This window comes from Manis pentadactyla, chromosome 2 (genome assembly GCF_030020395.1).
Source record: "Manis pentadactyla isolate mManPen7 chromosome 2, mManPen7.hap1, whole genome shotgun sequence".
NCBI classification, from domain to species: domain Eukaryota; kingdom Metazoa; phylum Chordata; class Mammalia; order Pholidota; family Manidae; genus Manis; species Manis pentadactyla.
The window spans coordinates 21,107,259-21,134,690 of record NC_080020.1 but is presented as its reverse complement, the minus strand read 5'-3'; the positions used below and the strand labels follow the sequence as shown (position 1 = coordinate 21,134,690).

The 27,432-nt window shown below is 39.6% G+C and overlaps 1 protein-coding gene across 2 annotated transcripts; it reads right to left on the bottom strand.

The window, feature by feature from the left end:
- Positions 1-1,123: 1,123 nt before the first annotated feature.
- Positions 1,124-22,353, bottom strand: NMUR2 (neuromedin U receptor 2). Of its 2 annotated transcripts, none has more exons than XM_036879117.2 (4): positions 21,460-22,353; positions 16,578-16,662; positions 14,503-14,628; positions 1,124-1,315 (listed from the first exon to the last, which is right to left on the bottom strand). In XM_036879117.2, the coding sequence occupies exons 1-4, from the start codon at positions 22,174-22,176 to the stop codon at positions 1,233-1,235; spliced, it is 1,011 nt and encodes a 336-aa protein (XP_036735012.2). In that variant the 5' UTR covers positions 22,177-22,353; the 3' UTR covers positions 1,124-1,232. The 2 variants fall into 2 exon arrangements, with proteins under 2 accessions (XP_036735012.2, XP_036735010.2); XM_036879115.2 differs by lacking the exon at positions 1,124-1,315 and adding an exon at positions 10,008-11,525.
- Between the last annotated feature and the right edge of the window lie 5,079 nt (positions 22,354-27,432).

The following is a 27,432-nucleotide window of genomic DNA, read 5'->3' as shown; positions in this document are numbered from 1 at the left end:
ACTTCTGACACAGATAGGCAGTTGGTTTAGGCTTTTAGCTTGAAATTTTGGCAAACTGAAGTCTCAGAGACATGATTAACAAATTGGATGTAGGAAAATTTGAGACTCTTAAGACTAGGGGTTCTTTGTATGATAGGAATGGGTCAGCCATTTTTCCAAAGGAAGCAATATCTGGAAGGGTTTTTAGGGTTAAGTTCTTAAGACTCCAGACAGGTTAAAACCCAGTTCTCTAGGTTATTTGAATATGCTTTCTGGAGAGTTATAGCATCTCCTTTGCAGGAAGTCACGAAGAACATTCAGAACAGTGTAGATGACATGTAAGATCTTGCATGGTTTACAGACAGTTTGCAGGAGAAACAAAGACTTACTAGAACAACTAAAATGGAGTTGTCTGCAAAGATAATGAGTTGCTGTGGTAGACTGCAAACTTACATAAGTAAAAGTGTACAAGCAAAAGATAGATTGTAGAGGAGATCAAATATCTCACCAGTTCTGGGTTCTAAATTTTTAAGTTCTAAATTTTAAAACCTCACCAGCTCTGAGATCCAGAGTGTGATGTGTATTTGTTGCATACCATTTTTTTGTTGGAAGACAATGCCAATTTTACATTTTTTTCTGTGAAAACAACTTATATGTCCAGTTGGGGGTAGTAAAGTATTTTTTTAGTGTCTCTAGGGAGTCTTCAGTATTTCCTCTGCAAATACATTAGATGTGAGTGAAAACAGTACCAACTAGATTTAGTTTTATTTCTTTTATTTTGTAAGTGACAGTTTCTTCTAGTTTATAAGTAAACACAGCAGGAATTATGGAAAAACACAGATTTCATTTCCTTTTTTTTCCTTTAATGTGCAAAGAGTTAAAAATATGCAAATTAAAATGTTTTATCAGCAATGAATATGCCTAGAGGCTGAATGACATTTGAGTTAATTTTATAATGGTCTCATCATATTCAATTCAATAACAGTCCCCAAATGGTCTGAAAATGCCTGGGTTGTAAAGATATGCTAACACTTGGCTTATTTGCCCCCTTTTAAACAATTTCAAAATTTTTGCACCCTTACTGTAGTAACAGTAACATAACAAATTACTCTGAAATTTAGCGACTTAAAATAACGCGTCTTTATTATCTCGCGGGTTGTGTGGGTTAAGAACCTGGGTGCCGGTAGCTGGGTCCTCTGGCTCAGGATTTCTCATGAGGCTGCTGCCGGAGTATCGACAGGCCTGCAGTCGCTTCAGGGCTTGACCGGCAGAGGGTCTGCTTCCAAGTTCACTGGCATCTGGCTTCTCCAGAGGAAGCTGTGTAAGAGAGGGACAGCTGCCCGGGAGAAAAGCCAGAGAAGTTCTGAAACCTAACCTTGGCAGTGACATCCTGTCATTTCTGTTATATTCTGTTTGTTAGAAAAGCAAGGCATTAAAGCATAGTCCACATGCAAGGGCTGGGGATTACATAGGACATGTGCATGAGTGCCAGGAGGGAGGTGGGGATCACTGTGGGGGTCCATTGTATTGGCTGCCCAACACAGACACAGATATTACAACTCTTAGGCAAAAAAAGAGGCATGAGTGGGTGGACGGAGAGTAAGGCCAGTAAAGCCAACTAGATGGACACACAGTTAGCCAGACAAAACCAGAGAGCCAGAAAGGCCTCACAGAGCCCTTTGCAATGTGAGTTCGTTTCACATGGCCTGAATCTGGGCTGACCTTGAGACTTGCTCTAGGTAATGCAAGTGAGAGGGCAGAGACACGGCACAAGCATCATTAATTTTACCCCCCAAAATGCTAAGATATGAATAGCATAAAAAGAATAGGAGGGATTTATCTTAAGGCAAGGCAAGCAGTCTTAACTGGTATGTTCCCAGTGCTTGGGGGTAGCCACTGTCTTGGAGAGGAATGGGAAGTTTATCCTACAGAATTATCTGGAGGACTGCCTGTATTAATGACATTGTCTCTCACCAGAGACAGACATCATGAGACCACATGACAAACCTATGCCCTCTGACCCTTTACCTTTATCCCATTCTTGAAAATCCTGAAAGACAGAAACCCAGCTTTTAAGTGTACCTCTTCTCTGAGGTTGCCCATAGTCCCCTTTCTTCAAATGTGTACTCTTGAATAAAGCTCAGCTTACTGCATTTTGTCTCTGGCCTCTTCCAGTGGTAAGTGTCTTTGTTACTTTGCTATTTCATTCTATTCTCTAGTCTTAAGCACAAGCCTTCACTCTGTTTCTGTCTTACTTCAGATAAGTTTGGAGGGGCTGCTGAGAGCTCTGATTTGGGCTTGCAAGTTCCCAATGCCTGCGTGACCCAGATGGCACCACAGCTCTCAGTCATGCTCTTTAGTAGCCTGCCTGAAAACCTTTCTTTGCTTTGGGAAGTTCTCAGAAAATAATCTCACTCCATCCAGTGCTCTGTGGCTCCCCCAAATCCTGGGGTGGTAGGGACTTAGTTCCCATGCTGTGCAGATCCAAGTGGACACTGGATATCAGGTGACACTGGCTTTAGGAGCTGACTGGGAGGTTCCCTATGCTGAGCATTTCAATGAACTTCTCTTATCTCTCTGTTCTTCCTTATTCTCTGCTGCCTGCAAGGCAGCTGCCATTCCTTCCTACTCTCGCTTTAATGAATTCCTTCTTCACCTTGTACTCTGACTTCCCTGCATCTCCAAACTGACTATATGATTTTAAATTATTACTCTTTTGAAAAATTACTAAGACAGTGCTCAGTGGTTAATCAGAATTCTGTTTTATGGGTGGGGCAGCTGGAACCTCCTTGCATGGGGGTCAGTGGACACGGGCTCTGCTCCCCCCTTGCTCCGGCCTGCTGCAGCCCCTCCAGCTCTCTGCCTAAGCTCTGAAGCTGTTTCCCTGTCACCCAGGAAGAGCCCTTTTGACGATATGCTTTAAGATCCCTTCTAGTTTGGGCACTGTTTTCCAACAACAAATTCTGTCCTGAAGGAGTCGGAACTGTTTGCCTTCAGACGAGTTTCTCCACCTTGGCACTGTTGACGTTTTGGGTCAGGTGACTCTTCACTGTTGGTGGGGAATCTGTCATGGGCATTGAAGGATGTTGCATGGCATCCTTGGCCTCTACTTACTAGAAGTCTGGAGCAGCCTGCTATTTGCCCCAATAAAAAAAATTCTCCAGAGATTCAGGACCACAGATCTAGGTAGGGCTATACTTAATCTAACATACAGAAATGATTTCCTTTTCTGTGTAAATTTTTTCTAATAAGAAAAAATCCATAAAAGAATTCACAAGTTCTACTAACTTACAAGTATTCATAATTTAAAAGAGAACTGATCTTTTGAGAGAGAAATTCAAGGCCTAGAGATGAAAAGGTATTTCTCATGACTATGCTGGGAGTAAGTGGAGATGAAATGTTAGACATACTGAGCATGAATGATACTTATTCCACAGAAAAAAATGAAGCTGCCAAAAAAATTAAATTATTTCCAGGAGTCACAGAAGTGATTGTATGAAAGTACACGTGAGTCCTATTGGTTAATTACATGTGTCAACTTGACTGGGTCACCAGATGCCCAAACAGTTGGTCAAACAGTGCTGTGGGTGTGTCTATGAGGGTTTTTATGGGCGAGATAAACATTTGAGTCCATTTGAATTAGTAGGCTCAGTAAAGCAAATTGCCCTCTCTAATGTGGGTTGGCCTCATTCAGTGAACTAAAGACTTGAGTAGAATAAAAAGGCTATGAAGGAACTTTGCCTGTTTGATTAAGCCAGGCCACTGGTCTTCTGACCTCTGAAAACTGGGCCATTGGCTGGGCTCTCCTCCTCCTCAGGACGGCAGACTTAGACGGGAGCTGCACCGCCTTCCTCCCTGGGCCTCCAGCTTGCTCACTGGGATCCTGGGGCTTCTCGGCCTTCTTGACCCCATGAGGCAATTCGTTATGCTAAATCTGTGTGTGTGTGTGTGTGTGTGGTGTGGTATCCTCTGGGTTCTTTTTCTCTGGAGAATGCTAATAAAAGACCTGAGGAAATATACAGTAAGAGAAAAGATGGTTCGGAAAGGACTTCTAGGGGAAAAGAGTTGTGAAGGGGATGATGAATGGGAGAATCTTAGCTACATCACAACTTTTCTCAGCATGATACTCCAGGGCCCAGCACTGTGTAAGGCTCGGGAAGCTTCTCCACCTGCCACGGGTTCCCCCTGATGCCATCCTCAGCACCCAAACACTACTGACAAGGAGTCACTCCTGGACCGAACTCTAGTCAGGCTTCTTCAAGCCCGTCTGTTGATGAATCCTCTCCTTGGCCCTCATCTTTGGTCTGTTTGAATCCAGTTTTAGCAAACAACATTGCTAAGCCAGTTTATAGAGCATCTTCTTGCCATTGATATCCAATCAAGCTCTTTTCCTCTGTCCGTTATCTAATCAAGTTCCTCTTAGTAATTTTACATCCACTTCCTCACCCCAACCACTGACCATAAATCCCCACTTAGTCCTGTTGCATTTGAGTTGAGTTCAGTCTTTCTCCTGTGTGGCATTAATCTCCATCCTTTATTACAATAGTCTTGAATAAAGTCTTTCTTGCAATTTTTAACATTTGCCTTGTGCAATTTTTATTTAATTTTATACCACAATGTGATGACTGCCTTAGTAAGTAAAAATTACTGGGAACAAATTAAGGTTAGATTCTTAGACATTATTTCAATTACAGCCAAAGTGTGATTTTAGGGGTTTGGCTTTTTATTCGTAGTGTGAACCACGGAACAGTTACCGCTGCATGTTTCAAAGCTATATTCTTCTGTTAAGAATTGTTCTGTACATATGGAACACACACTAATTTTATAGGTAATCAAAGAGACACAAACCTATTGATGAAATTGTCTTTAAAGGGATCCAAAGACCCATGTTATATGTTTTTAAGAATTATGCTTTTTTACGTTATAAATTATTTTCTGAATTATCCAGGCTGTAGGTTCTCTTTGTTCATTCAAATGTAGTGAGATATGGAAGGAGCCATGGATGGGAGTTGGTGAAATCTGTCCTGATCTCAACCCAGCTACTCTGTTTGTCTCAGACAGGTCACCTTTCCTTTTTGGGCTCTAGGCAGGTGATATAGACCTCTGAGCTTGAGGTCTAGCTTTAAAACTGACTGAGTTAAACCTTGTCTTCTATTTATTAGCTTTGTGACCTTGGGCAAGTCACTTAACTTCTCTGTTTCAATGTATTTTTCTTCTGTGACATGAGGACTATAAGAGTGCCCATTTCTTAGCATTGTTGGTAAGGTGAAATTAGATGATAAATATAGAGCTCCTGATACAGTACCTGGAAGTCTCAATAAATATTATTGCTATTCATTGGGCTAGATAATAAACTTCTATAAATTTTGTAAGTTATATAGAAGTTCAGAATAGGCTGCATGCCTCCATTCAGTCAGGGCCAGAGTTAAGAATAGTAATAAAAGAATGAATATAAGTTTCCTTTCAGTCTGTAAATGTTAATACCCACTGATCCAATAGATTGAGGGTAAGGACATATTTGTTATTCATTTTCTGTATTTTTAGATTTAGGTCAGTGTCTGCTACTTGGTGTAATTTTAGTATTTACTGGAGATGGGGAGTAAATAGAATATAGCATGTATAACAGCAAAGCACAGGGTCTAGGTCAGACTTCCTGGCCCTGTCACTTATTTATTTGTATGAATGGCGACTCAGTTATCTCTTCAAGCTGCAATTAACTCATCTGTCAAATGGGGATTGTTATAAGGTTTACTTCATGAATATGTCAAGAACATAGCCCAGTATCTGCCTCATAGTAAGAGTTCAGTAAATAGCCATATGTGACATAAATTTAATATGAGGCTCAGGGATGTGATGCAGCTGCATATCCATTTCCATATATCCTGGAAATAGTGTAACAGTTAATACCTCCAAGGCTTGTCTCCTTATTATTCATCTCTGAGCAAGGTGTCTATGCCAGGCTGATCACGTTAGTGGGATCCTTAGTTCCCTGTCTTCTAATTCTGAGAGTCAAAAATGAGACATTTAATTCCCCGGATGAAGACAGGACAAAGGCCTTCAGAAACAATTAATATAGTTGGCTGTCCTCAGCAGCCTGCATGCCTGTAGTTTGGGTGACTGCCCAATCATAGAATTGATTAATCATACATGCAACAGAGATGCAATCTTTAATACATATTCTTGCCCTCATTATTAATGAAATCCTAGCAGTTGATGATGGAATCTCAGGCAGCTTGTATATCTGGTGGAAATAAATATAGAAAAAGTCTGACACATTTCCTGGTATAGAGCTCATCTAAGTCATCTTACATATGAAAGGTGCCAAGGAGAGCAACATGCTCTAAAAACTGTAAACAAAGTGAAATGGTAATAAAAAACATATCTTCATGAAACAGTAAATGCTCCCATTCCTATTGATCATTTTCCCCCTAACACTTGCCATAGCATTTCTCAGGTGTCAGGCATGTCCTGTGAGTGTTAGGAATAGCATTCATCCTCACGTAATCACTACCATACTGGATACTGTTATTATGCCCACTTTCTAGAGGGGAAACTGGGCTATAGAGAGATTGATTAGGTTACCTGCCCAAGGTCACACAACTAATCATGTTATAGCCAGGATTTGAACCTATGCATCTGGCTCTAGTGTCCATGTTCTTGACTGCTGTGTTTTTTCTTTGATCTTTATTGATTTAGTGGGAAATAAATGAAAAGGTAATAGTTGGGAATGACATTAAACTGAGAGGCTTTTTCAGTGGTGTCAATGAAATAGAGTCCCATGCAGAATCAGGGTAGCATAATGGGGAAGTTCAGACACTGGAGTCAGTCCTGTACCACTTACTAGGTGTGTGTCCTCAGTCCTGATACATCATTACCTCTGGTAGTATTATACATTCCCCCTTGGTGGGGTGATGGCCTCATAGTGAGGAAGTGTATTTCTGGGTCCCTAATTTGGAGATTGTTCCTGTGACTTGCTTACCACGCATACTCCAGGTGGCCATCATGTCTCCTTTTTGGGGTGAAGTGGAGCCACCCCAGCTTACCGCCAGGTATACAGGTGACAAAAATACTATTGTTGTAGGTCTCACCCAGAATTTTTGCTTCCTTGTCTGTTTTCCCAAGTGTAAAATAAATCTTATTTTGTCAACTGTAAAGGGGAGATAATAATATCTTCCTCTTAGCAAAGCTGTGAGAACTTGGAGAGCTAATAGTGCTATGAAGTAAAACTTTTTTTCAGTTTCTAAGTTAGGATCCATACTAACATTTTCAACATTATAAAGGGAAACATGAAATTATGGTAAGATATTCCTTCTGTTGAAATAATATTCAAAAAGCTTGCCTAGTAAAGACCTATTTTCAAATATCTATTTACCCACAAATCACTCTTATCTATGCATAGGCTCCTTAACATAGATTATTTCATGTCTTTGAAATAATGAATTGTTTTTCTTTTTAAATAGTGCTTAATTTTTTTTTTTTACTGATGCAGTCTAGCCATTATAGCTTACTAAATTCACAGTATGTATTTTTTCCAAAGCATATATTTCACTGAAAATAGTGTAGTTTAGCTATATGCAATAATTTCTAGGCCATGTATAGATGAGTTAAAACTTCCAAACACCGACATTACTTAGAAAAATGTTTCTGAAGTATTGCATATATGTATATCTAATTTAAAGTTTAAATGAGATTTAATGATTTAAAGGAGATTGAAAAAAAAGGAATAGATTGAACTGAATCTTTGTTTGGCTTGCATAAGTCAGTAAACCTCAAGTTTCCTTATAATGTTTATATAGTACAATTCCACATATCTAAAAAATGAGGTCTCCTGCCAAGTAGAGAGAATGTGGAAATTTTGCATGTTTTTACAATGAATCCTGTGGGATGTTTCAAAACAGATGCACAGTGAAGATAACACATAGATCTGTTGCTATTTTCTGTACTTATATTAAGAAATAGCATCTAAAGGTAATTTTTTCACTTCAGCTTAATTATAAAGTGCTGATGAGGTTTTCATGGGGTAATTAGCTGCTTTAGCTTATTTTATCTCACACCTATGAGTTCAAATATGGCCCAGTGACTTTTTTTTTTAATTACTTACTCACAACTTTAAGTGGCCTGCAATTATAATGGTGTTATTGGGTGTCTAGTCTACAAACTTATCAGATATATTACAGCAAGAATGTAGGTTGCCAGTATTTTTGATAGTTAGTGGTGTGCTGATAAGCTGGCTCTCTAGGGAAGAAAAAAAGCTTGGATATATTTGCCAATTTCTGTGGTGTAAATACTCCCACTATGGCTGATTTCAAGCTACCCATCATTTGACAGCAGGCTTTTGAAACTCCTAAATATATAACAAACTTTGCAAGACCCCAGTCAGCATGTACCAGCATACCACTGAACAGCTAATACTTTTACATACTAGATTCTTGTGTTGGAATAATGATACTTTTTAATTATACTGCAATGCCTTCATTCAACTACAACTCATCCATAGAAGGTCTGTATATACGATGGTTAAAGGCATTTTACAATAGTGATTATAATAATTCAAGTCATAGACTACTTTGAGGAACTAATCAAAACTATAAGCCTTTCCTAAAAGAAAAAAAGGTACATACTAAGAATCTTTATAGCTGCAAAGGATTCGTGGGCCTCCTGATACTTTTCCATGATTTCCCTCTCACATTAAGAATCTCTTCTGTCTCTCTGGGCTAGACAGACTTTGGGCAAGTAGCATTCTGACTGCCATTAGTGAAATTTACTAAATCTGTAAACTCCTAGAGAGCTGAAAAGTCACTATTTCATTGCAGAAGAGAGTTAAATTACCAATATTTTACTGATCACATTTACTGTCAGCCTCCTTTGTTCTATTAATCTTTTGTGAGGTATTATATTACCTAACTTTAGGACTTGCAACATTTCAATTTTCATTTGGAAATATAAGCTTCTTATAGGTATATGTGTCTATATGTACATATGTGAATATGGACAAACCTCAATGAACACTTTTTTCCTTCTTTTTTAATGTAAGCCTTAATCAAACCTATTGCTTCCTGACTTGAACAAATACCTTTTTTATAGAGTCCCATAGTACTTGTATTTGTATTTTGTAGTACACTTCACAAGTAGATTTAAAGAATTAATTCTGTAATAGTTTTCAAAATTAGTCCTATCTTCTACTAGAATGTAAACTTTCAAGGCCAGGAAATTTTATAACCTAGCATACAGTGCACATCACCTAATGGGTACTAAGTGAAGATTTGTTGAATGAAAGAATTAATTGAGTAAATGATAATGTTTTGCATGTAATATCTTTAAGAGAAGAAAGGTAAATGAAAAGACCAAAAGAGGCAAAAGTTTTAATCAAGCAATCATATCACCAGCTTCAACTTTGGTGTGTCTTTTTTCTGTCCTCCCACCTACAATAGCAGCATTTTTAGTCTTGGCCATTGGGAGTTAAGGATAATGGCCCTACTAGATCTTCACTCATGAATGTCTCTATAAGGCAAGAAGGAAACTAATTTCTCCTCCATTTCTGAGGTTTTGTTTGGCTGAGTCTTTTTAACGTAATCCTCAAACTGTGCTCACCAAAATAAGCCATCAACGGAGAATTCCAAATCATTAAATGTGGCTTGTAATTAGCAAGGAGATTTTTTAAAAAATATGGAATCACTTTGTTCAGTTAGGAAATGATGTCAGAGACCAATACTCCCATTTATCAATATGACAGTTCATTTAAGGGAAAACTCAAAGGCTAAAAGCTTGGACTTGCATGTTTCAGCATCAGTAAACCCTGGGATTGGGAAGGGCCTCCATGTACCACAGGCATAGCAGGCTTGCCATTATAATCGTGACAGATTAAATGGTCAACTGAAGGTCAGATATCCATGTAAGAAACAGAATCTTAGTCTTTTGGCTCTTAACATGGTTCCATTTGGAACTGTTGTTTGGCTCAGTATATTGGAATGTGAAGTCAACTCACCACATGTTTATTGAGCATCTACCACTGTGATAGATATACTGCTAGGATTTCAGCAACAGCAAAAATGAACACAAGATACTTCATGCCTTTGACAAATTTACATTCTGCAAACCAAGTATATAAATCACTGAATACAAAACAGAGTTAAGAGAAAGCTTAAGAGACACAGAGAAGTTACATATCACATCTATTTGAATAACTCAAGCGAAGTTTCATAGAAGAGGTACCACACTGAGAGGGACATTGAAAGATGGGTAGGAGAGCAACAGAGGAAGATCGGAGATAAAGAGGGCATTCGATAAGCAAATGAGTGCAGCTAGGAATACTGGGGCATATTTTCATAAGAAGGGCAAGCAATCTAGTTTGAGTGGAATGTCTATTACTTGTGATGAAATAATAGAAGATGAGTCTGGAAAGTAGACTTTTCCTATATCTTATCTGTGAACAGCATTCTATAAGTAATGAAGGATTAAGTGGGTGAAAAGTCATGGGTTTGAGACCACGAGTTTGACTTTTCTTTTTTCCAAGATAGTAGAACATGCCTCTCTCTAATTATGAAGTAAGACTTCAGAAATACAGGTCTAGCCCAAATTATAAAAGTAATTGAGTTTGTGTTTGGCATAGTTTATGTCCGTCTCCTGCTTCTCATCTCTAAGTGGAACTTGTATCTGACCCCATTCCTGGTGAGGAATGACAGAGTATGACTTGGTGACTGGGATGGTGGGAATAATTGTTCTGAGGAGCATTCCCATGTTATCAAGAGGATGCATAAAGCAAAAGGTTTCAGGACTCTATGGACTCGCATGATAATGGCAGGATATGAGGCAGTAAATAGTTCACTGTGGAAGAACACTGACATGTACCTCTCAGATCAAATAAAGGGTATAGCATCTCTATATCTCCTCTCTGTGTCTACAGGGACCATTGATTGTAGGAGTGACAGCCTGACCCCGAGTGTGGACAACTAAGGACAAACTATCTCCTGCAGTGGAAATCACTTGGAGTGGAAGTGCTACGGTTTGCTGCTCATGCTCTTTACAGGAACCAGTGAAGGGGTGTGACAGAGGTCAGATAAGTGGGAAGACAATGGAAACCTGGGAGGCTCTGGGCTTTAGATCCAGGTTTAAGTAGGTATTTTTATACTTGTTAAAAAAAAACTAGCAATGGGTATATAAGTTCTGAGAGTCATTTTACCTCCCTAATATCATTTAAGAAGGTTTACATAATGGGATGCCCTCCCTGCAGTGTGGAGGCACAGAAGAATGTCAGTTCTCTGGGAGTCCCTTTTGTGGGGCCTGTGTGGTATAGAGGGCTGCAGGGAGGCGAGGGCTGCACGTGGACAACTGACAAGGGAACTGGGGACTGGCATCTTCAGTCAGCTCCACAAGGTGACATTCTGTTGGGAAGATGTTCCGCTGAGTAGGCAGCCCCTGTGGGTGGTGTTGGGAGTGCCACTGTTTGCGGGAAGGAGAGATCACATTCCAGAATGCTGCTCGGAAGCGGCGAGAGAGTACATTATAGATAATGGGGTTGACAGCTGAGCTCAGGTAGAAGAAGACACCTAGAAGGCAGGGCATTAAGAGAGACACGCAAAGGAGAAGTTGAGAGGTGTGGTAGGGAGATGCATAAATATTTAACAAAGGCCTAGAATCCCGGTGACTGCCTCTTTTGGAAGTGATAATGTATACAAGACTCTAACTGAGAATACAAAATGCTCTAACAGATCTACCACCTGTGCACTTCACAATCAAACAACAGAAAGACTGAAGAGTATCAGAAAAATTTAGGCTGGCTGGGGATCTCTCTGAGATGTTTGGCTACTTCCTTTGATCCCCACTTGTTTAATTAAACGATGTGCTTCCATAGCATTAACAAGAGATGCTTAAGTATCAGAGGAAGGAGAGATGTTTTTATTTTATTGGAGTTGTGTTTAAATCTGTAATTTGAAATTGCGAGTAGTGGAGGAATGGTAAATCAGTCTAGGAGTAGTCCCTGCTGAGATTCCTTACAATGCCAAATACCTCTTCAAAGAAACATTCCCAATATTCTTTCCCTACCTAGCTTTTCCTCTGGATGGCTCTTCCCACCTTATTTCTAACCTTACTGAATAATTGTATTTTGCTTTTGTATCTGTGTTCTCCACCAATTCCTTGGCACACTGCCATTTTCTTGTTTGGTATACACTGTTCCTTTATTAACGTGTCCTATTATATTTCCTCAAGACCCAAGATGAGCCTAATATTAAGAATCAGAGGACTTAGTTTCTGGACTTGGCTCTTGCCTGTTCTATGACCTTAGACAGAACTGGCACTTCTGGTTTATTTCTCTGTAAAATGGGAATGATAATGTCATTCTAACCCACCTGTCTGGATTATTGTGTGGATAAAGTTGAGATACTATCCACAGGGGGGCTAAGGATGGCTCAGAATAAAAAATAGATGATAGGTATTGTCATCAATAAACTCATCATTGTCCTCATTTATGTGATTCAGGATGCTGTGTCATATGCCCTGTGTACAGAGTTGGACAGGGAGGAATAAAGGAGACTATTTCCATGAACTGTTAATTTGTTCAATGAATAAATACTAATTGAACTCTTATTATGTGCCAGGAATTTTGAGGCACATTGGAAGGTAGTGGATTTAGAATTTGCTTTCCAAAGATTTGGAAGAGTATTACAGAGGCAAGATCAATGTCTATCTCCAGTAATTAACAACAGCACAATAACAAACACTATTAGTCGAGGGCAAAATATGTGATACCAATAGTCATGCTATGGAAATTCACATAATGGCATAAACAGAAGGATTGTGATAGTCATGATAGAATTAATGGGGATAATGGACACTAGTCAGATTCTGAAATGGGTAAGAAGTAGTTGGGAAGGAGAGGTGAGAGTACTGCAAGTGGAAGGCAGAGCACGTGCAAATGTGCAGAGGCAGGAGTGGTGTCACTACATAGGAATGATGCAGAATAGGTGGAAAGTTCTATCACATAGGCATACTGCAATATGATTAACTAATTAACCAGTTTGATGAGTTTATGGTTTACGAATAGAAATACTATAACTTGAGGATCAAGAGGCAAGTTGGGGACATTTTTTGTAGCATTTAAGAGGTTTAGACTTCATCTGGTTGGCAATGAGGGGAGGGAGGGATGATATTTTAACAGGAAAATATTATTAGAAATGACATAATCTGGAAATCTTAGAATGGTTTTCTTGATGCATCTGGAGAGGTATAATCAACTAGTCAAGTTTCTTGTGATCCTGTAGTGTTTTCCACTTTATTTAAACACTCCCATTTCTCACAGATTAACCACAAAGATAGGAGCTTTAAATATTTTTGAGAGTTTTGTCCAGAATATCTAATAGATTAATATAGGGGAATGTACTAATGTCTAGGTCTAAGCTGTACCCAAGGCCTGCTGTGAGTACAAAAAAGAGGATAGTAGATAATATACATGGTACTCAATATATATATGAACATTGTTTTTGTTGTGTGCTCATCTGGAGCTTAACTTGCCAAATTCATCTTATCTTTCTTCTCTGCTTATGTCTTACAATCTTAAAGAGCCCATAGAGCCAGCCAGTGGCTAGCTTAGCGAAAGGGACAGAGTGGCCCAAATGTGAGCCTACCAGTCACAGTGACTGAGAAAGGGTATCCCTGGGGGGCCATCCTCTGCTCCATTTTATGGGAAAGAACCATGAACTTGAAGTTAGATGACCTGGGCTTCAGTCTTGTTTCTGCTCTTTGCCAGCTTAGTGCCCTTGGGCAAGTCATTTCTTCTTTGGGGCACTGGTTCTTCAACTATATCTATGTAACAACCTTGTTCTGATGATTATAGAAGCCTCTATAGCACTTTACAGCTTGACAAGCTCTTTCTTGGCTATTATTTCATTTGCTTCATACCACAGCCCATGGGTTGTATAGAGCAGGCATTATTGCCATTTCATAGTTAAGAAACTTTGGCCTGAAGGAAGCCACATTCTTCAGATCACGCAGAATGTTAGGGGAGGAACTGAGATACAAATCCAGGTCCTCTGCCTGAGTGATCCTTCCATACTATGGCCAGCATATTCTATGGTATCCCTAATAAGCAGCATTAAAGTAGCCTAAAAGCACACCTTAATGGACTGTGAATATTGTTTGGGTTTCATGAATATCTAACCCTTGCTGAAGATAACATGAGATTTCAGGGACATGGACGTTCAATAAATAAGAACCAATTCAATCACATGGTTACAGGAAACAAAACCAAAGGAGTCACTCCTCAGATTGTTTGCCTGCTATAATCATCATGCTTAGAGCTGGGTCTTCCATAAAGTAGCACCTACAATAGTGGTCTGGGATATTTCTTTTGGACCAGTAACACACCTAAGCCAAATTTGAATAAAATACAAATCAAGCATCTTTGTTACAGTATGGCAGGTCCCATGACAAATCAGTACACTGTGTCCAGATAGCACCTGTTGCTCTAAGATGAAGCAGCTGCAATTACGGACACTTGTGGTACAACAAAACCAGCTGAGATTTTACCTGACACCACATGGATGAGATTGAACACGGCAGCTAGGGATTCAGTCCACTCCTCCACAAAGCTGAAGAAGAGCCGATCAATGTGGAATGGGGTCCAACAGATAGCAAACACTAAGACCAAGACAACTGCAAAAGAATGATGAGTGGGAGGGCTAAAGGGAGTCAAAGCAAGGAGTATACAATGCCCACAGTGAGCCCGTCCATTACTTCTACCATTTTCCCCTCCATCTTTGTTAAACTGTAACTGTAATGGGCCAGTTAGATCCTAAAGAGCCTTTACATAGAATATTCAGACATAAAAATGGATAGTATAGGTTAAGATCACTTTTTCATATAATTGTACATGATTTCTTATGTAAGTTTCATTTGGAACACTTAAAGTCATATTGAATTTATTCAAAGTTCTGAAAACATCCTATTGTGGAAAAGTATGTTGCAAATGGATGGCTGGAACCACATAAACTGGTTATATAAATAAAATGATCGGGTTTAAGGAATTGGTGTACTTTAAAGTCATAGGTTAAAAACATACTATTAAATGTGGTATGAATTTATCTTGTTACTCTTGAAATAATTAGAAGCTTCTCTGAATTCAGTCTTTTAAAATTCTGTAAGGGCAGGAGAAGAGGGAGAAAGAGAACATCTATGAGCATAATATTGTTTTACAAGCATCTTTTAATTGGGGTGGTGATGTGTTTATTACATTATAAATTTCTGGAGTACAGATTTCCTTCCAATTTCTTTTTGTTAGTTTGTTTTTACTTTTTATTTTGAAATAATTATAGATTTACAGAAAGTTGCATCTCCCCATTTCTTATTTTCAGCTTGGCAGAGATACTGCCTCTGTAGTTTCTCTTTGGGGCATTTAATCTCCACAGATATAAATATGTATGTTTTTTTCTCTTCTGAAGTTGTAAAACACTTTCCTGTGACAGGATGCTTAAGATTTGCCTCAAAATATTCTTGAAGAGGTTAGAAGAGAGGCTTATAGATGAAATAAGATTAGTTATGAACTGATAACGTCTGAAGCTGGATGATGGGCACATCAGTGTTCATTTTATAATTCTCTGTATTTGTGAGCACATTTGAAGTTTTCATAGTAAATAGAACATGTGTTTCCTGTTGGCATTAACCATATACAGAGTACTTTGTCTGCCTATGTGGTGTGGTTTCAGGAATTTCTAGAAGCTGCTTCTGAGCTTACCCTCCCGGGTTAAAGTCCCTAATCTGCTCACTACTGCCTATGATTCCTTTGATGACTGTTAGAATCAAAAAGGCAAACTTTCAGTGGTTTCACAGTTTTTTGTTCATGAATTCCCACATGGTTATAATGAGTGTTTCATATACACACTAGCCCAGAGGATTTGTTTTTTCCAAACCATAGTTTTTGACTTGGTATAAAGCCCCTTCCTCTCATCAGTATTTCTTGCAGGCTAGCACTGGATAATATATTTTTATAGCATTCTTTTGGGAGAGTGTGGATCAGTGCCTGGGTATATTTTTAACATCTTATCTCTAATAAAAGTGTATCGTTTTATACAAAATCATACCATGTCATACATGGAATGACTACTCAGAGTTACTCTTGGCCAGATGTTCTTAATCTTGAATTAAAAGATTCCATGGACTCCAAGGATGAGTGTCAGGGGTTCACGATCCCCTGATTTGGATTATTCAATGCTTTGCATATGTGTATTTGTACATTTTCTGGGTGGAGAGTTCACTGCTTTCATCATATTTTGAAAAGCAACTCATAACACAAAATGGGTTAGAAACCTTTTGCTCATTTTAGAGGGTGAAAGAGAGACTCAAAAACTCAGAGTGTCTGTGAGTTACCAAACAGCACAGAGGGTTTTAACATGCATGCAATTTAGTGTGTTGTGTTGAGGGTTAAAAGCTGAAAAAGAAAATAGACAAGGCTTAGAAGCTTGATTAGCCAAGGAAGACCTGACCACAACATTATGTTACAGGAGAATTTTGATCCTGATCCCAGCAGCACATTCTTGGTACCAAATGCAACCACTTTGCTATTATAAACAACAACAAAAAAAGCCACAACAAAATGGAAGACTCACACAGCATTTTGGTGACTGATTTTCTGGAGGGTCTTTGAATATTTGCAGTTACTTCATCTGCCACAAGGGACTGGTCTTTCTTTAGCTGCAAAGCAAGTGGAATGAGATGTTAAGAAAGGGAAATAATTTCTCCTTCAGTTAAGATCTGAGAAGTGTAATTCTAATACTCATTTAGTAGACAAAGAACTGTGACTTAAAGAATTTGTCAAATTTTTAACAATAACTGGAGGTGGAGTTGGATCTGGGTCGCCTAATGAAACTGGATGATGGAATGGCTATGGTCAAGCTGATGTGCAACCATTTATCATATGCTATTCTGTAGGACCCTAGTTATACAGTATGTTAATAGGTATTCCACAAAAAATGTAAAATTCTGAAATTAAAAAAGTTAGATTGGTTCATTCATTCGTTTGTTCATTCATGCAATTATTATTAGATAGCTATTATGGAGGGTATAGACAGCTGCTTTATGGTGGATAGGCAGTAGAAAACAAAACAGGTATTATTTCTCCTTTGTGAAGTTTAGTTTCCATTGCGGATCTTCTCAGAGCCTTCACTATGCTAATAGACATTATGACTCTTCATGGGAGGTAGTGTATCACCCTTCCCCCACCCCACCTCTACCACTCCAGCTTCAAGGGAGACGGTGCCTCTTTGACCAAACTATACCCTCCCCCAACCCCTTTCAGTGGAATACCTAGTACCATCTTGAAAAGCACAATTTGGGAAATTCTACTTTACTAATATGACTAATAGGAGTGCATGTGTTTCTGAGCTTTGATGTTAAAATATACTCATTCTTCAGAAGATATGATGATCCTTGAAGTAGCTTCTGAAAATTTCAAATATTAGCACTGCCTGTGCATGCAGTCTTCCATGCCCTGTTCAAGTCTCACCTACTCCTGGGAGACTTTGCAGGTCATTGTAGCCCACTGTCCTCTCTTTCCTTTGACCTCCCAAAGAACTGAAGATCTACATCATTTATATAGTTATGGAATTTTTTCCTCTTTATTTTACATATATTTTCTGTTTGTGGGAATATTCAGCCAGACAAGAAAGTTTTAAGGATACATTATAAACTGCCATCAAATATTTAGGAGACAGTATGGTATATATTTGCTGATTGGTTCTCGAGCTTTTCTTCTTCTCTTATCAATAGTCCCCTGACTTTCCCTTAGGGATTTACTCCTCCATCATGAGCAAAGTGCTTGGCATCAGTGGGCCACTGTGTGGATTTTAAGGCTAAAATCAACATCATAGAAAGAAGAGTAAAGAAACAGAAATAAAGCTAGGTCCTTGATGATACTGTGTGTTTTGCTGGCTTAATTTTCACCAAGAGCCAGCTCTACCTCTGGACTTTTCAAGTCTCTACTCCCTTTCGTATTTTGCCAGACTGAGTTGGGATTCCCTCATTAGCAGTACAGAAAGTCCTGAGGAACTGATCAAGACCATCCTGTGGCAAGAAAATTCAACTTATTTCACACAGTCTTAGGGTAGCTTAGGATCAATTTATTGGATTAAAGGGAGATGTACTCTGAAGCAATGGAACAAATTGCTCTAAGAATCGGTAAGCTTTCTGGCCTGGCTGGCATTTTGACAGAACATTTTAGAGATGTTTAAAATTAAATAAGCCTTGGAAGAGAGGGTCATGAAAAGTTGCCTCCAAAGTTCAACAAACCAATATTCTACTAAACATGTAAGCTCTTAGAAGTCAGGTTGCTCTCAGGACTACACTAGCCCTAAAGCATCCACTTGGATGAGTAACAAACCTGGCCATCTATCTCTAGAATGTATTGGTGTTCTCTGCATATACCTGTGTCTTCACAAAGTCAGGGATTAAAGTTCCTGTGAGATTTGACCTGTCAGAGTTACCTAGAAATTGGAAAGAAAGAGGAGAGAATATTGTGCATTTATTAAGAACAGATGGGAGGAAACCAAAGGTAGTAAGATATTATTAATATAATAACAAAACAAAATAATGCAGGTAGAGTGCTTATCTCGGTGCCTGGCACATAATACTCAATAAGTTATATATTTTTGTTATTGTTGTGATTCTGATTATTGCCCCAAGTCTATTCAAAAGGCATAATAAAAACTGAATTTTTCTAAGATAAAGTTATTTATTTATACCTATGGGCCATTCATGTGTATTACTGAGTCCCTTCTAGAAATTCTTCTCTTGGTACTCTTCATCCCTAGGCAGTACTTGTGCTGATACAACAAAGCAGCCAGATGGACTGAGAAGGAAACGTTGATGTTTAGGGTCAGAACAATGCATCAAATTACAAATCTTACTCATCGTCTTTAATTAAATTTACCAAAGGTGGTTGTTTCATACCATTAAAAAAAATTGTCATTATTACAAGACAGTTATTCTATTATGTGATTTCAGTCCATAATTAAGGACAATGAAAGAATATTGAGATCTGTTAGTGACTCCTTTGGGTGGGTTTAACAGGTCCCATTGGTACAGTTTCCTTAAGTCACACATAAAGCAAACAGTTCACACAATTATTTTATGAACAGGCTTCCTGTACAACATAGTTTGCACTGAAAAGAAGATCATGTGTTCTAATTATCTTCCTTTTCAGCTTCCTTAGTTTATAGTGATACAACTAGCTAACCAGAGGAAGAGTGAAAAACTGATTACTTATGCATATTATATATTGTTTCAACAGAATTTGAAGAGGTTGACATAGTAGAATAGAATCCAAACCATTTATCTGTCCAATATTAAATGCTGCTTTATTTTAGAATAATTTCATTTCCTTCAGCTGTTCAGCAAAGTAGATATCAATATTAATTACTCCCACCCAGCCCCAAACTTTTATTTTAAAAGTCAAATTACAGAAAGAGGAGTGGAAAGTTTAGAAGCCATCCTACTTCCGTCCCTTTAGCTATGTGAGATAAAAGGTGTAGGGGAGGCCCATGTGACTGATTATCATTCATGTTGATACATTATCCTGATCAGGATGTGATTAAAATCATTTTACCAGTTGTTTATTTATATCATTTCTGGAGACTAAGCTTTAGAATACCAAGATCTAATCATAGTGTTTGTGTGAATATCTCCAAAATATGAACAAAATCTGTTTATTAAAAAATCATTCCAACTCTGGCATGGCCAAATTCTACTGCAATTCATATCCATCCCCTTCAAGCACTAAAGCTGCGTGCAGGAGATGCAAGGGCTCCGTGAGAGCCCCAGCAGAACTTCCTCCCAGGCGGGAAGGAACTTGCCTTGGGATCGCCTTGTCTTGGGATATTAACCCAAGATAAGTGATTGGTGTTAGACAAGATGGTGCTGATGAGTTTGGGGTGGACATTTCTCATAAGGCTCATGACATTTGGAATCATGCAGAGTCCTTCACTCCCTCCATGAGATGCACAGGGCATCCTAAAGACATGAGAGTGAACGAGTTTGGGGTGACATATAGCCTAGGAATACAGGGCCAGCCATCGGAGACTGGCACAGCTCTCTGTCTGATTAGGTTTACTCCTGTGTCCAGACACCTGTGGTACTTAGAATTTTTTCTTCCTACTTAGACTTTGCCGTTCATGTTAGGTACAGTAGGTATTCAAAAGGACCACTTGTGGGGCACTCATTCCTTACAGGGACCTTTCTCAGAGATGCATGTATACGAACAGTCACGTAATACATGCTATCAGAGCCATCCTGAAGCATAGGATGTCAGTGTGATGTCTGCTTTGTTTTCCTCTCATTTGTAACTGACATTGCTCCTGCTTCTAAATTCTTTTTCTCCTTTTTTAAGCAATCACAGACAGCTAGAGCTTCAAGAACCTTAGATATGGTCTGATGTGGCCTTTTCATTTTATTAATGTGAAAACTAATTCCAGGAGAGATTTGTGTGGCTTACCTACAGACAGTTTATATGTGAGCTTCAGACTTGGTAGTCTAAATGTACTCATGACTGTTTCCTACACAAACTACCTCCTTAAATGGTTATAAAACTGTCACAGTTAGATTTTATCTCTGTGAAATACAGAATATACCAGGAGATGAAGTATAGAATCACCCCTATCCTCACCAAAAATAGTTTCTCAACTAATTTAGATTCAGAAAAAAGAAAAAAAAGAAACAAGTCAGTTTATCACCATAAATACAGAAAAGGATTTTATTATAAGACACTTGGCAAACTAAGTCATAATTTTCTGTTAATCCCACCTATCTCTTATTCACACTTTCTTGTACTCTCTCTTATGTACTCGGTTCACCTACCCATCCTTCAATTTCCCTGCTCAAAAGAAGTCCAAGGTGACCTCATTCAGGCCCTATTTTTGCATTTTAACCTGATAATTTCAATGAAAAGGTGAACCAAGGCAACCACAAGGAAGGGTCTGACTTTACAACTGTGGATTTGTCTTGGGTAAAGTACCAAGGATAGTGTGTGCTGTACTCAGACTATGTTGGTGCAGAGGAAGATTTCAGTGCAGGCAGCAGATGGAGGCAGGAAAGAGCCAGCAGGGTATGGGTCTGTCTTGACAGGCAGGCTGGGGGGGCATCTGCACTATTTAAAATGAGACTCCCCTTCCACCTACTGAACTTCCCAAGGGAGGGGCCTGCACATTTGTATCTAGAGTAAGTTTTCTAGGTGATTTGTAGGAACACCTGGGTTTGAGAACCAGAGGTCCAGAGGGATGAAAAATGGAAGGTGAGTTATAAGAAATGATTTATAGTTGTTGTTACTATGTGTCTACCTTGGGACAAGTTGTTTAACTTCTCTTTGCCCTCTGAGCTTACTCAATGTTTCTCTATGCTCCCTTCCAATTCTGAATTTCTCTGATTCTTGTTTCTCTCTGAACTTTGAGTCGGTGGAAAAAGAAGGGACGCTGCCCTAAGCCACCCAGCTGGGATACTCACTCTGAGCCCCATGAGGTAGTAGAGGACGCTGATGACAGTCATGGGAAGGATGTAAAAGAGGAAGGAGGTGACCTGGATGATGAAATTGTAGATCCACATAGGCTTGATGACTGCACAGGTGGCAGAGCCGGGGACCAAGGACCCGTTGGGGAAGTAGTGGAGCTTGATGCCGTGAATGCTGGTGTTGGGCAGGGAGAAGAGCACAGAGAAGCCCCAGACGATGCCGAGGATCCTGAGGGCGCGCCTCCGGGTGCTCTCCAGCTTGGCGCGTAAGGGGTGGAGAATGGCCACGTAGCGCTCCACGCTGACCGTGGTGACGCTGAGGATGGAGGCGAAGCACACGGTCTCAAAGAGGGCCGTCTTGAAGTAGCAGCCCACGGACCCAAACAGGAAGGGGTAGTTGCGCCACATCTCATAGACTTCCAGGGGCATCCCAAGGAGCAGGACAAGGAGGTCGGAGATGGCCAAGCTGAAGAGGTAGTAGTTGGTGGGGGTCTTCATAGCCTGGTGCCGCAGGATCACCAGGCACACCAGGAGATTGCCAACGACTCCCACCGCAAAAATCAGCGCATACACCGCCGTCACTGGGAAGAAGAGGTGGCTGCGTGGAGGCCCACAGAGGAAGGCCAGGTAGTCCTCGGCGCTGTTCAGGTATTTCTTGAATGGATCTTCCAGTTCCTGCTGGGGGATCCAGGAAATATTCTCAGGTTTTTCCATACTGAAATTAAAATCCAGAGGAGACCTGAGCCTCCTCTGGTAAGAGCGTCAGTGCCAAGCTGAGTCAGAAAGGAAAGAAAAAGCTGACGGTAAAGCACAGACAGCGGGGGCGGGGAGAGGGTGAGTAGTTTCAGCAAGATTGGGCTGCTCAGCCCTGGGATCCTTTTAGAAGAACCCCCGAGGCAGAAGCCCCGCCCCTCCAAGGCTGCGGGCCAATGAGTGTGTCAGACGCTCAGCCAGAGGACAGCTGGGTCGTGTGCGCTGGCTTTGCACCGGGAGCAGGAGAGGAGGGGGAGACAGTTCTCTGAGTTGGAAGAAGCTGGGAAACGAGAGCTGACAGCCGATGCTCGGACTTAAAGTGTGGGCACCCCGAGCAGGGCATTTTGCAAAGCTGTGGGAGGCTGGGTGGAAATACAAATTAAAGTTGCAGGGTCATGGGTAGACGATAACAAATTTTCATAGATCCTTGTCACCTGTACAGCATGACAAAAATGGGAGATCCATAGATTGTTCAAGCTATCTTCTTTCACTGGGAATTCAGGCTCTCTGGGGAAAGCATGGTCAATGTGTCTTTTTGTCTGATTGCCTCCAGAGGCTGAGAGAACGCTTGCACGTTATCTAACCCGGCCTGCTGTCTGGCCCTTGGTGGTGGTGCCTTGCTGTAGCAAAAGGCGGTGGGATTTAGAATCAGACACATCCACAGAAACTCTGTCAGACTTTGGGAAAGTTACACAAATTCTTGCATTCTCATTTCCTTATCTGTAAATTGGAGAGTCAGTTATTACATTTTATTCCACAAATTCTTGAGGATTCACTATGTACCACGCAGTGTTCTAGGCTTTGTGGAAACATCAATGAGTAAGTAAGACAAAGTCTTTGCATGTAGGGAGTTTCCTTACAGTAGGGAATTTTGAAAATACACAAGCAAAGTAATAAATTAATAATATGATTTCAGGTAATAATTGATGCGTTTCAGAAACGTCAAGAGGACCAGTATAACTGGAACTTAATGAGTGGATAGGAGACTATGAATAATTAGATTGATGTAACTACCAGGGACTGGATCATATAAATTTTTCAACTGCAGGGACCTTGGATCTGAGTCAAACTGCAGAGAGAAATCTCTGGAGGGTCTGAGCAGAATTCAGGAGGGTGAGGTTTTAACAAAATGTAGGCCAGTACAATCTTCCAAGTAAGAAATCATGGTGGCCTTGATTTCAGTGGGTTTGAGAGATATCTTTGGATTCAGGAATATTTTTGCAAGGAATGATACCTTTTATGGTTTTTGAGAAGATTAAATGAGATTACATATATTGAAGCCCTTATACTTAAGAGATGCTCACCAAATATTGATTCTTCTTTCCCTTTTATTTAACTTAAGTAATGAAACTGAGAGTAAAGAGGTAAAGTGACTTGTTCAAGGATATTCTCTTGGTCAAGGTGGAATAGTTTGTGCTGCTGCAACAAACGCCACCTCATATCTCAGTGGTTTAAAGCAGTAAAGATTTATTTCTCACTCACACTAAAGTTTATCACAGATCAGCTGAAGGGTCTGTCCCGGGCTACACACACTCTGGGACCCCTCGGATGGAGCAGTCACTATCCGGGATTTTTGCCGATCACTGTGCCAGAGAGAAAGAGAACTCTAGAAGGTCTCAAGGGGGTAACTATAAGCTCTAGCCCAATGTGAGTAATACATGTCACCTGTGTTCATAGCTCACAGTGCACTGGCCAGGGCTGATTATGTTTGTCCATTAAACACAACATGGGCAGGAAGTGCTGTCCTAGGATGTGCTCCGAGGATGGAGAACCAGGAAAATTTGCCGCACAGCCTTAACAATGACACAAACAGAAAGTCATGGTCGAGGCAGAATTGGTGTTCTCCCATTAATGGTGAGCTTTGATGTTGTGATCACTTTTAACAAACTTTAATATATATTTCTGATGAAGTAGGAACAAAGTTTAAATTTGGGATGCAATAGCTTACTGAGGTGTAAGAGTCATTAAAAATTTAAGGTTGGACAGTAGCAGATAGTGAATTTGAGGCAGGGAAGATATGTAATACACAGGGCAACAGATTAAAGAATCAAAGATTCACATCTCTACTTTGTGACAAGGTGGTTCTAATGAAATAGAATGATGTCTAACAGGGGATGCAATTACAGGCTCAATATAGGGAGATAGTTTAGGAGTGGTAAAGACATGGACTCTAGTGTGGGCTTGGGGTTGAAATCCTGGTTGTTCCTCTTACTAGCTGTGTGACCAGAAGGGACTTATTTAACCTCCACAAGTCTCAGTTACCCTGTCAATAAAATGAATAAGATAGTAATACAGCCTTATAGGATTGCTAGTGGAGTGAAACAGTTCCTCATGAAACGTTGAAATATGTATTATTGGAAATAGTACAGTATTTTAAGTAAGTATTTAATAATAAGACATAAGATAATTTAATAATGGAAATGTATTTTTACTAGGGTCAAAAAGAGTATTATAAGATTTAAAAACTGGGAGATGAGCTTGGAAGTGTTTATGTGAACAGGACTTCTCGGTTTTAATGAACTGTCAGTGCAGGGGAACAAGTCCAAGCAGCTGCTGTGAAAAGATAAGCCTGGCTAATCCCCAGACCCTCTGGGTTTGGATCTACACTTTCTAGCACTTTCCATGTAAAGACAGTGAGCATGACAAGGGGCTCAGTATCCTGAAGAGAATGTTCAATGCAGGTTGGGAATATTTTGCCTGAAGACTCAGAAGGGTGAAGTGGGGTACAATGTATTTGGATGATGCCCAAAGACAGAGGGGAAACTAATGTGTAGAGAACCTCAGGGAGCCACAATAGGGGGCCAGTTCCACTGGAGGTTCCTGATAATTGAATAGAAAACCTCTCAGAATTGTTACAGAAAGAAAAGAAGTTCAAGTATTTATCCACCAGTTCTTGTCCCTCATTGTTTGAGGGTTACTCCTGGGGGCTGTAACTCCTCTGCATCTCTGGACTGTTCTTATGGGTTAAACAGGCTTCTATGGTATCACAGAAAGTTATGGGATGGAAAAATAGAAATGCAGTGTGAACTTATGGTGTAATTCTATTGGCACAGGTGAGTCTAAGCATGCACAGGGCTACTCTTTGTAGCAGTGGCTTAATCAGGTGGGCCAAGGGGATGTGGCATGGGGATACCAGTAGCATCTACTAAAATATATATATATATATATATACATATATATATATATATATATAAACAATAGCTAATATTTGTGGAGCATTTATTCTTCCCAGGCACTACTGTAAGTATTTTTCATATAGTAGCATATGTCATCTTTACAATAATCCTATGAAGTAGGTTCTTTTTTATCTCTGCATTACAGATAAAAAATACAGGTACATAGAATTATCATGTATATAAATGTTGAATCACTGTGTTGTACACCTGAAACTACTGTAATACTGTGTGTCAACTACCCTTCAATAAAAAATTATTATCTACAAAAAAAAAATTACAGGTACACACTTATGGGACTTGTTGAAGCTCACATAGTGTACCTGTCATTTGGGTTAGGTTATGTTGCAGGAACAAAATTTCCCAGATTTTAGTGGGTTAAAAGAAACAGGGCTTTATTTACTGCTCATTCTCTATGTCCATTGACAGTTGTCTTGTAGCCTATGTTCTACATTGCTCTAACATTGGAGTGAAAGCTCCAACCTGTGCTTCACAATTCTCAAAGGAGGATTCCCAAAGGGGATCCTGGCTCTTAAATTTTCTACCTGAAAATGACAAACATCACCTCCATTCACATTTCATGGGCCAAATCAAATTACATGGCCACTCCTAACCCTAAAGAGGGCAAAAGGAGAACAATTTTACCATGTGCCTAGGAGGAGAAAAACAAAAAATATTTGGTAAACAGAATTAGTAACATACATTTAGCTCCTCTGGATACCAAATATTCAGTTTATATTCATTCTGGCAGACAAAACATACCACCCCATTAGAGAGATTTCAGCACTCCGATCAAGTCAGAGCTTCAAGTTGAAGTCCAGAATCTCTGGGTGGGACATGGTATTCTCTTCATCAGACTCTCTCACATGGCTCCTCTTGACCTGTAAACTGAAAGGACAAGTTATCAGCTCCCCACATGGATCCTTCTGGCCTCTACAACGGTTTTCTCATTGCCCACCATCTGACCCCTGGACTCATGCCATCCATTTCAGTTTTATAGCAATGCTCTACCTCCATATCCAGTTTTGAGTCAGTACATTGGATTAAATTATGCAGAGATAACCCCAAATTCTCAGCAACTTTAAACCACCAAGGTTTATTTCTTTTAGGTGTTATGTACCAATTGTGGCTGGGAGAGAAAGCTTTGTACTACAGTATCTTCCTTCGGGGAAATACAGAGAATTCTGTCTTCCAAAATGCAGCAATAAAATTGTTGGGAAGACATGGCTATGGGATGTTGTCTGCTCCGCTGCCTCCTTCTGAGAGACTTCCTCCCATCCCTTAACATCTAGCATTGTTACAGGCAATTAGAATGTGTTCAGTAAATGGATCATAAAGAACGATGCACTGTAGAAACTAGGTTGGTTATATAGCCATCATTTGTTAAGAAATAATTAGGAAAATTGTGACCATCTTATAAGAAAGTGTTTATTTTTTAGATGCGAAGAATTTATAAACACATTTCCCAGAGACCTCTGTAGTTGGAACAGAAGCTGGTTTAGAGACATTACATTTCCAATTCTCAGCTTTGGCATCCAACAGGTCAGGAAATGCTCATGTGACTTTGGATAACATCAACAAAAAGTATAGTGTCTTAAAACAAGAGAGATTATTGTCAGTTCTGTTGTGTGCTAGTTAAGCCAGACAAAGTGTATTAGCTCGATTTTTGAATCCTGAACTTCAGGAGGGACTTGAAAAAGTTGACAAGACTCTACTGGATGTAACAGGACTGGGAGAGGAAGCTGGAATTATTATCCTAGTAAAGAAATAATTTGTCTTAGACTTGATCATTGCCTTCAACCACTTTAAAGTATATGTATTTTAATGGAAAAAATATTCAAATTCACTTCTTAGAGGAGAACTGAGAACAATGGGTGGCCAATATAAGGAGGAAGATTTTGAACATTTGCACAAACTAAAATAGAGATGGGTCACCCATGTCAGTAAAGGCACTCAACTAAGGCTGTGTGGCCATCCGTTGATATTTTATCAGGTTATGGAAACTGGGATTAGTTTACCTTTGAGGTTACTGTTAACAATAATA